Genomic DNA, 10,935 nt, shown 5'->3' with positions numbered 1-10,935 from the left:
GTCAGGCTCCTCTCTCTCAGTTTTAAGCGGGCCAAAGAGGAGAAGGAACAGAAGCTCATCATCTTGGAAGAGGCCAAAGCCTCAGTCCAGAAGGAGGCCAGGGAGCTCAGAGTGACCCTCCGCAAGGTGGAAACGTCCAGAATGGAGGCCCGGCGAGAGCTCCAGGACCTTTGGAGACAGGTACCCAATGAGGGCTGGGTTCGGATGTAGCCATGCCACATGTTCCCAGGTCCTCTATCAGAGCCCCAGACTGAAGCTCCAAATAGATGAGGTGAGGTGACCCTCAGTGACACAAAAGATATTTGTGATGATCCCCACCACCTACCAGTAAAGAAACTTCAACCTTAAAGACTCTAAAATCATGAAACATCCACTGGGCCAGTCTTTATTTCACTGCTGTAAGGAAGAGGAATTGGGTTTGTTCTTCCTGGCCCCTGTGGAGAGGCAGATTTAGGTTTGATAGCAGTCAAAACTTTCTGAAACATGGTACTATCCAAAGAGGAAGGAGCTGTCTCAGGAAGTGGGAAGCTCCCCTGTCCTGGGGGTCTCCAAGCAGAGCTTGGAGGACACCCAGCATCACAGCTCTAGAGCCAGAAGAAGCCTCACAGGCTGTCTAGCCCAACCCACTCTTTTAACAGATGAGGAAACTGAGGCCCAGCTAGACAAGATTTTTCCCAGGTCACACAGGGAGTCAACATCAGAGGTGGGTTTTGGATCGTGGTCCTCTGACTTCAGAACCAGTCTCCTCCCAGCCATCTCGTCTATCAGGTGGCAGTGGGGATTCCCTTTCAAGGTATGGACTAGAGGCCTGCGGGAGTCCCTTCCAACTCTGACATTCTAGGGTGTTGTCCTCAGTGGATCCAAGAGAGTTTCCCCACAAAATCTGTAGCAATCAGCAGCAGGACCCTACCCTGGGCTCCTGGGGAGGCCTCCCTCTGAGAGGGGAGAGGAAGAGTGAGTAAGAAGGAGGTGGATACACAAAGAGCAGCCACACAGCCACTCTAACAAGGCAGGCTTGTGTTCGTTCCACAGACTGACAGGGATGGTCACAATTTTAAACAGAACAGCTACGGTCTGGGGGTTAGCACACAACTACCACGGAAAGAGTGTTAATTTGTCCAGCAACTGGTAATCAGAACCAGATTGGTCAAGCAGGCACAGCTTGCCTCCCTCTCAAGAGAGGAAAACAATGTTGGTGTTTAGCCTGGAGGAAAGACTTGGGGGGAACACAGAGCTGTCTTCAATTGGTTGAAGGCCTGTCAGAAGAAGACAGCTTGGCCTCATTCTGCCTGGCCCCAGAGGGCTGACCCAGGAGCGATGGGTGGAGGTTATAGGGAGATGAACTTCAGTTCAACCCTGGGAAAGAACATTCCGGTAACTAGAGCTGCCCCCGAATGGAGGGGGCTGCTTCTAGGAGAGAGGGAGCATCCCCCGGACCCCATCTCTGTCAGTGTTCTATGGGAGTTTGGATGGGTGACGGCTTCATGGGGTGAAGCACCCCTGCATGGAGAGATCTGCAGTGGAATGTAAGCTCTGTGAGGACAGGGCTGTTGTCTTTGCATCCCCAGATAAACAACAACAACAATAGCTAACACTCATTTATCACTTCAAGGGCGGCACCGATTTACTCACTGTGTATCCCTACCAAAATCCATGGGAGGTCAGTGCTATTGTCTTCCTTTGAGCCAGGAGGAAACTGAGAATCAAAGGGACTAAGTACTTAACCAGTCACACCACCACTACTTAACCAGTCACACCACCGCTGCATATCCAAGGCAGGGCCACATGGATAAGAGGCTGAAGCCGAGTCAGAACCCTTCCTAAGCCATTGATGAGCTGTGTGGCCCTGAGTCCATCACTTGTCCTGTCTCAAGCTCAGTTTCTCCATCTGTAAAATGAGGATAAAAATAGCACCTACTTCCAAGTTCCGTTGTGTGCTTCTAATGAAGTCCAATCAAATCTTGAAGGGCTCCATAAATATTATTTAATGTTTCCAAACCCAGCTTGCTATCCACTCCGGCACCTGGGGACTAGTGGGCTTTAAGAGATGGTTGTTGGGCTGACTCCATGGGGTGCTGGTAAACATTTAATAACTGGATCCCATGCCCATGGCATGCTGGTCAATGTTTAACAGCTGGATCCCACCACACCCTTTTATATTTAATTGCATCATTCCCATTTTCTCCATCACTTTCTCAAGTCTAGACGATAAATCAAACCCTATCGTGTAGTTTGCTGACTGCCGTGGTGTTCACACTGAAAACTGAATGAGGGGTCTGTCTGAGCCTCTCTGAGGGGGCTTCAGCATGGCCCCTTGCTCCTCTTACTGGCTGAAATGCTCAGTGGCTCTCCCAGGTGCGCAGGCAGTGACCCTCTGCATTCACGCAGGTAAGGACCATGGAGGGCGAGAATGAGAAGAAATGCAAAGAAGTGAGTGACCTGCGGGCCAGAGTCGAGCAAGAGGAGCAGCGGGTGCAGCAGGGCCGGGGGGAATCTGCGCGACTGCAGAAGAAGGTCATGGAGACAGAGGCCAGCTGGGAATGTGCTCGAAAGGAGGTGAGAAGGCAGCAGTACCTGGGCTCTTCCAGACGAGTGCCCAGAGGTCCGCTGTCAGTGGGGTCAAGGGCAGAGCAGGCAGGAGTTGAGTCTGAACTGCCTGATGGAAAAGTGCAGCCTGGGAAGAAGTGAGGACCAGAGGAAGGCAGGTCAGCACTCAGGGGTAGAGGAGAGTGGGGAGGGGGCAGGGCAAAAGGAGAGGGAAAAAGGGGGAGGAAGTGGAGGGGAGATAGTAAGAGTCAGGAAGGACAGGGAGGGAGAGAAGAAGGACAAGGAGGGGGTGGAGAGAGAGGAAGAGAGACAGAGAGAGGGAGGGAGATAGGAAGAGAGACAGAGAGAGGGAGGGAGATAGAAAGAGAGACAGAGACAGAGAGAAGGAGGGAGGGAGGGAGGGAGGGGAAAGATAGAGAGGGAGGGAAGGAGAAAGGGGAGAGAGACAGGGAGAGACAGAGAGAGGGAGGGAGGGAGGGGAGAGAGAGAGAGACAGAGAGAGGGGAGTGAGAGAGGGGGGAGAGAGAGAGACAGAGAGATGGAGGGAGGGAGGGAAAAGAGAGAGAGAAAGATAGAGAGAGAGACAAAGAGAGAGAGACATAGAGAGAGGGAGGGAGGGGAGAGAGAGAGAGAGACAGTGAGAGACAGAGAAAGAGAGACAGAGACAGAGAAGGAGGGAGGGAGGGAGTGGAAGGAGAGAGAGATACACAGAGAGAGAGAGAGAGACAGGGAGAGAGACAGAGAGATAGACAGGGAGAGAGAGACAGAGAGAGACAGAGAGAGGGAGGGAGGGAGGGGAGAGACAGAGAGACAGAGGGAGGGAGGGAGGGGAAAGAAAGAGAGAGGGAGGGAGGGAGAGAGGGGAGAGAGACAGAGACAGACAGAGAGGGAGGGAGGGGAGAGAGAGAGACAGAGAGACAGAGAGAGACAGGGAGAGAGAGACAGAGAGAGAAAAACAGAGAGAAGTAGGGAGGGAGGGAGGGAGAGGAAAGAGAGAGAGCAGCAGTGCTATTATTAGGGCTGATTCAGCCCCTCAGTTCTGGAGTCTCAGAAGCCTCTGACCATTCATTCATTCATTTATTCATTCATTTAACCAACCAATCAGCATTCATGAAGCACTTTCTACGTCCCAGGCTCTGTTCTCAGTGCCGGGCAGGCCAAGATAAAAATAAACCTGCTCCTGACCTCAGGAAGCTTCCATTCTATCAAGTGAAAAAACACACCCCCTGATAAGTAAAGATAAAGTAATGGGGGGGGCACTACCCAAATCTACTCCACATCTGCTCTGCGCCCCCTGTCTCTGGGTATCAGGCCCTCACCATGTGAGGGGGAAGGGACTTCAAGAAAGCTGAGTTTGGAGGCAGAAGATCTGGGGGCCTTTGAACTGCTGAGTGACCTTATCATAGGGTTCACAGATCTATAGCTGAGGAACACCCAGTGGAGCTGGGTGCAAATCCTGCTCTGCCATTTACCATCTATGTGGCCATGGACAAAGCAAGAAAGCTTTCGGTTACTCTCTCTATAAATCTATCAGTGACAGGAGACACCTCTACACAACGCTGGGTTGGCAGAGTAAGGGACGGTTTTCTGTAAGATATGGCTTGTGGGAACATCTTTGAAGGCAGAGAGAGACCAGTGATGGGAGCAGAGGACATGAGTTCAAATCCCAGCTCAGTCATGTGCAACCTGTGTGACCTTGGACGAGTCACTCCCCTGCCTGGGCCTGTAAAATGAGGGGCTGGACCAGCCGTCCTCCGAGGCCCCCTCCAGCTCTCAGCCTGTGAGATCCGTGTGCTGGGACCCTGGGGCTTCCTGGAGGGAGAACTCTCTTTCTAGGGGATGAAGACAAGAGCTGCTCCAGCACATCAGGGTTCCTCTCAGGACTGCTCTTGGAACAAGCTGCCCTTCTGTCTTATGGGAAAAGGTGAGGCAACATCCCCCCTTGCCCTGGCCCACAGAGAGGGAAGCCTCAGCGTGGGAAGTCAGGAGGGACTGGGGCCTCTGAAGTCTGTCCACAGAAGCCCTTGTTGAAGGAGTGGAGAGGCAGATGGGAGAGGCTGCCATGACACAGTGGTCGCCCTACCCAGTGTTCTGCCAAGACTGGGCCCAGTCTGGATTGGCTGACCCCATGTGGCGGGAACCTAAGAACGTTGGCACTGAGGGAAGGTAGCGGAGAGTTCAATCGGCCAGTGAAGCCACAAGCACTTATCAAGCACCTACTGTGTGCAAGGCACTGGGGATAAAAGGCAGAAAATGAAGCGATCTCTGCCCTCCAGGCCGGCCGGGGGAGACGATACCCTGTGTGGACACACGTCTGTATTTATGTGTAGAGATGTAGGCACGTACATCATTTGATATAGAGTCATATATTTAGCGATATGGAGTCCTAGATCTGGTTTTACACACACGTATATGTCATAGCCGTGGCTCTAGTCATCTGCAAAGTGGAGGCTAACTCCCTCATTTTACAGAGAAGGACACCGAGGTGCCGTAACATGGCCTAGGTCTCCCATGTAGGGGCCCGACCCGGGGCCTTGGCCTCATCCTGAGGGCTTTGAAGCCCCCTAGGCTGCAGGGCCTCCAGGCTGCCTCCAGCCTGGGTCTCCAGCTGATCCCATGCTTTCTCTAGAGCCTAGCTACTTTACCTCCCGTGCTCCCTCCCCAGGCTGACTGACCTCCCACCCTGTTCTGTAGCTCTCCTGGCAATGGGACGGGAGCTCCCTGGGTGGCCTTGGCCTCAAGTGCCTGCCTTTCTAGGCTACCTCCCAGGGTGCAGAACAAACTGTCCCTCAGGACAGGACCCCGAGAGAGCCATCTCTGGCCCCAGTCCAACCTGGGTTTGGCTGGACAGGGGAGGTTCCTCCTGGGGTCGGAGACCCCAAACTGGCAGGGTTGCTGACCACTCCCCAGCCACTCACTGAGCTCTGGTCTCCGTCCTGGCTCTCTTCCTCTGGTGCTCATTCCCATGGTTTACAAGCTTCGAGAGACCGTAGTTTGGGAATGGAAAGAGGGTTGGGTGTGGAGGTGAAGGAACTAAATTCAAATCCCATCTTGCTGTATAGCCTTGGGTGAATCTCGCCTTTCACAACCTCAGTTTCCCCACCTATAAAATGAAGGGGTTGGATTAGTCTGGGAGACGCTAAAGTACAGCCAGGATCAAAGTCAGCCGAGTTTTTCCAAACCGTTCTCAGCTCACCAGCCAGATCTAGCCGGCAGTCACTCGTTTGCTGACCCCTGAACTAGGTGGTCCCCTGGGCCCCTTCCAGCTCCAAGGCCTGCTGACCTCTCTAGGGTCACGTTCGTGTGGAGGCTCAGACTGAAATTCAGACTTCCACTAGAAATCTACAATCAGGTGGAGCCAACAAGCCTCTGAGCACCTACTGTGTGCCAGGCACTGTGCAAAACATTGGAGACATACAGAGAGGCCAAGAGAAAAACCCCACTCCTGTCTTCAAAGAGCTCTCTGTATCACGGGGGGAGCAACATGAACACAGCTGGGCACAAACAAGATAAACCGAGGGTGGTTTCAGAGGGAGGCATGAGCATTAGGGCTGATGGAGAGAGGGATCTTGATGAAAATGGAATCGGAGCTGAGTCTGGACCTCAGCCAGCATCCTCAACTGCTCCCGCCTGAACCTTGTAGGTGACCTTTCACCTCATCTTGTCCCCAGTAGGGCACATTTCTGTGCTGTGCCAGAGTGGGCGAGCTTGCCCACAAATACCTGCCTGCCTGCTCCCCCAATTAAAATAGAAGGTCTCCTAACAAAAAGCATCCTACTGGACAAATGAAAAGGTTCCTCCAGCACACTTTTGACTGCCCCCTCCAAGCAGAAATTTCAACAACCAGACTTTTCTGACATTCTCCCCGCCTGCCTGCTGGTTGCTTAGCACCAAAGTTGGGGGGATAGTCCATGTGGTCTAACTTCTTCCTGCTGCTACCCTCACCCTAAGTAACCAGGGCCACCTGCAAGTCAGCCCATCCCAGGTAAGGCGATCACAATTTAAACATTGGAAGGGGCCTCAGAGACCATCTGGTCTAACCCATCCGTGACCAAGAATTCCCTCTATCTAATATCCAATGAGTGGTCATCCAATGTTTGCTTGAAGAGGTCATCAGAAGATGTTACTGGCTCAAACATTTTATTGCGCTTTGAGATCAGTCTTATTGGAAGAAATATTTGCCTCTAGCCCACCAGCATCCCTGCATCTTCTAGCCACAGTTTCTAGATCTTCCCTCTTAGGCAAAGCAGAACAAGTTTAATCTGTATTCCCCATCACAGCCTCAAATACTTGAAAGTAGCTATCATGTCAATAATTCATCCTGTATTATCGGTGTTGTTTGGAGCCTAGGCTGTCTTCACTTGTAGGGGCTATGTTTCAGCACCTTTTCAAGCTAATAATTCCATAGGAACGACATATTATCCAGCACCAGAGATAAATACGTGTCCCAAGGCTATCCAGCCACGGAGCCACAGGACTCTCACAGAGGATTGTGACTTTAAGGAGTCTTTATTGTTGCTGTTCATGTTGTTCAGGCATGTCTGACTCAATGACCCCTTCAGGGTTTTCTTGGCAGATACTGGAGTGGTTTGCCATCTCCTTCTCCAGCTCATTTTACAAATGAGGAACTGAGGCAGACAGGGTCACACAGTTAGTAATTGTCCGAAGCCAAATTTGAACTCAGGAAGATGAGTCTTTCTGACTCTAGACCTGACATTCTATCCACTGCACCACCTAGCTAACCTGAGCAGAGTCTATAGATTGCGAAAACAATAGCACCATGGTGTGATTTGTAGGCACTGAAAATTTTTAACTGGCAGGGAGAATGTAGATAGAAGATTAGCTTCCTGGTAGTAAAGTTAACTTGGTAACTATTTGACCGTGGGCAAGTCACTTAATCTCGAATGCCTCAGAAAAAAATAGATAGATAGATAGACAGACAGACAGACAGACAGACAGACAGACAGACAGACAGATAGATAGATAGATAGATAGATGATGACAGATAGATCAATAGATAGATAGATAGATCAATAATAGATAGATGATAGATGGATAGACAGATACACAGATGATTGATAGATAGATAGATAGATAGACAGATAGATAGATAGATAGATAGATAGATAGATAGATAGATAGATAGATAGAAAGAAAGAAAAGTTAACTTGAATGAGGTCTTTGATCTGGTGTGAGTGGTAAAGTCTCCTTGCCATCAGTACTCATATGCCCTTTAACACTACATTTGAAGATGATTTATGAGTCATGCTACTAGTGAGCTGTGCCCCTGGACTTGGCCTTTAAAAGGAAATCTGATGAGAAAGAGGACATCACTGAGAGACTGAGATAGTGAATCAGAGCCAAGAAAGCTGCTGAGAGGAGAGGAGAAGGTTGACATTCTTGAGCACCTGCATGGGGACTCTCCATGCAGCCCCAAGAGAGGAGGAATACCCTTAGAACTGGAGATTCATTCTCTAAATTACTGAAAGGAAAAAAAAGGCTTTTACCCTCCAGGGTGAACTGGGTTCACCCATCTACAGCAACCCAGAGTCTTATAACTATTCTTTGTAGAATCTAACACATCTCACATTGTCACTGGCGCCATTGTTTTCCCATCTATATACCATCCTCCCCCAGCCCTGCTTCTGCATCTACTTCTCTACAGAATTGACCATAATAAAAAGAAACTACATACTGTGGGAGAAGATGCTGTTCCCAGTAAAAGTGGCCTTTGAAACAAAGAGGAGTTGAAGGAAGCAAGCCGGAAAGTTTTTCTCCTTTTTAACTCACATAGCTTTACAAGCCCCTACTTGCTTCAGAAAGTAGTAGTGGCTATTTTGAGGGACTCTGGCATCTGATCATTATTCACACAGAACAAAGGGACCTCAAGAACCCTCAAATGATCAAGAAGTTTAACCAACACCAGATCAGCTGGGCATTATTTCTTAGCAGGTTCAACACCTGCCCCCATCACCTCTGTTCTATGTCAGTGGGCAGACACATTCCACAAAGGCCAGATTATGGCAGCCACCTGACAGACCATCCTACCAACCATAACCCTGGTAACCAATCAATCTCAGTCTTCCTAGATGTGATCTACAGGCAGCAAGTACCAGGGACCTTAAAACCCAGGCTCAAATGCCTGCCTCCAGGCTGGCTTACCAGAAAATGGTGACCTTGAGGGAGTCGTTCAGACAATATAGGGCTACTAGCAAATGCAAAATGCTGATTTAGCAGTTCAACAGACTATTTCATGGTTTGTGTTCTGAGATCCAATCTCCCAGAAGAGTATTATATGAGAGTGTGTATATGTGTGTGTGTGTGTATGTATATACACAGACATGTATGTGTATATATGTATGTATACGTATATGCATACATGCATGTATATTTGTATAGGTAGTGTGTTGCATGTGTGTATGTATGTATATGTAATATATATTATTATTGAAAGATACTAATAATGCATAATTATAATACTAGATTTAATTGAATTGGGGAAAGATCCCAAATAACTGTATGGCTTGAGAAAGACTTCACTTAGGAGGCATCCCCTGAGCTGAGCCTTGAAGGAAGTGAGGGATTCTGGGAATCAAAGGCAGGGAGGGAGTCTATTCCAGATAACAGCACATGGAAGTCAAAGAAGAGCCAGTGGCTGGAATGTATAGCGTTCATGAAGGGAGGTAAGTTAGATAATTCTGGATAAATAGCCGTGAGCCAGATTGTGGAGGGCGTTCAATGCCAAACCTTTCAGACACATGGTCACCAGGAACTTTTGATAGACTTTTTCTTGCTGTCCAAACCTGTGAGGAAGGAGCCTGGGACAAACACCTGGTGGGGAAACCAGCAGGCTCATCGTAACTGCTGGTGACTGCCTACTGGCCTTGGGTGATAGCAGTGCTGCAGCCGATGCCAGACTTGCCTCCATCCCCTGCCAGAGTACCAGGGCACTTTGGCCTCATTCCCTGTCTGCACTGGTCCTCCTATCTCTCCTGAGATGACTCCATTCTCCAGCACTGTGGTCTGCTCTCCCACCCCCTCTGATGAGAACTCCCAGCTGATCTCTTACTTGTGCACCATCCGTGGCCCCCCAGGCAAGGTCTTACCTTGAGGCATGTCAGCCTTAGGCTTCTAAGAGGCAGTCAGAACCCACAGACCAAAACCTCAGGGAATATCAGAGTTACTACCCTTCCTGCCTTCAAGATGATTGGGCCGTTCTACTGCCCACTATGGAATTCTCTTATCCCAACATCATGACCCAAATGCGCTCTTTCACAGATGGCCCTTTCCAATTCTGATTTTCCCCTTAACTAATTCTGTGTTCTCACTATTAACCCTGTGCCCTCAGTCCTCTCAGTCACTGAGGTGGGCAAGTTAGAGGCTGCCTGGAGCCACTTGCATCACACCTTCCAAGCAGCCAAAACATCAGACAAACAAGAGAAAGGCTTTCATCACATACGTTAGCAGAGCCCTTGCGCAGAGACCAGTTCTGGCTGTCATCCTCAGCCCTGCACATCAACAGATCTTCCTGGAACTGGCAGCCAGGATGACACTGCTCTCCCAATGACTCAGGTGATAAGCCCCCTGGCCTACCAGCTATGATAACCCTCCCTCCCCTCATTGGCTCTCCACTCAAGCCCTTGTGACAACCACATTTCAACCCCAAACTATTCTCACTGAATCTGTATTCATATCTGATGTACAAGTATAAGGGCAAGAGGAATCTGTGGTCAGGGAGACAGATCCTGGGCTCACTTAAGGGACCAGGCGATGTTCAGCACCTAACAGACCAGCAGAATTACTGGCCCAAGGACAGGATCCGGGGGGATGATGAGCACACTCCCACGCTGGTGGAAACTGTCCACCAGTCCTACCTGCTGAAGCCACGGCCCTGAGTCATTTGAAGGAAGGGTCTTTGGGGGAAAGGGTCTCCAGACCCTCAGTGACACTGGCACTGCATCATGACTAGCCTGTGGAAACCATAACAGCATGGTCTTGGTGAAGAAGTCCCAAGAGCCAAACTTTGTGCAACTACCACGCCTTCCTCTCATCTACTTGGTGCCAATACCTCGGGGCTTTAAATAATTTATGTGAACTCCTGTCAACTTCTTGGGATCTGCTGAGCCCATGAACTCCAGCCTTACCTGGCAGGGCTTTATGTTTACACTCCTGGATCACAGTATGAGCCATGCTCCTCTCCCCAAACGGATGCTCTACATCAGGCCTCGTGAGAGGTGTGTGTGCTGGTGCTATCTTCTCTAAGGGCAGGAAGTGGGTACGGATGGACCCGGATAGACATCAAGTGTAGCTGGAAGGAGGTCAGACCGCACAAAGTGCCTTACAACCTTATACAAGTCCAGTTCTGCTTGGTCGGTAGGTTGAGTGAAT

The 10,935-nt window shown here is 49.9% G+C and overlaps 1 protein-coding gene across 1 annotated transcript in view; it reads left to right on the top strand.

Moving 5' to 3' along the window:
- Positions 1-10,935, top strand: part of CROCC2 (ciliary rootlet coiled-coil, rootletin family member 2) — a 106,861-nt gene that overhangs the window by 78,219 nt on the left and 17,707 nt on the right. Inside the window, exons 25-26 of the mRNA XM_078147649.1 lie at positions 21-180; positions 2,389-2,556. Of these exons, the coding sequence (XP_078003775.1) occupies positions 21-180; positions 2,389-2,556 (328 nt within the window). The remainder of the gene's footprint in view (positions 1-20; positions 181-2,388; positions 2,557-10,935) is intronic.

Source organism: Phascolarctos cinereus, unplaced genomic scaffold, assembly GCF_003287225.1.
Source record: "Phascolarctos cinereus isolate Bilbo 61053 unplaced genomic scaffold, phaCin_HiC Scaffold_7;HRSCAF=346, whole genome shotgun sequence".
Lineage (NCBI taxonomy): Eukaryota > Metazoa > Chordata > Mammalia > Diprotodontia > Phascolarctidae > Phascolarctos > Phascolarctos cinereus.
The sequence above is the reverse complement of the archived record's forward strand: the minus strand, read 5'-3'. Positions and strand labels throughout refer to the sequence as shown.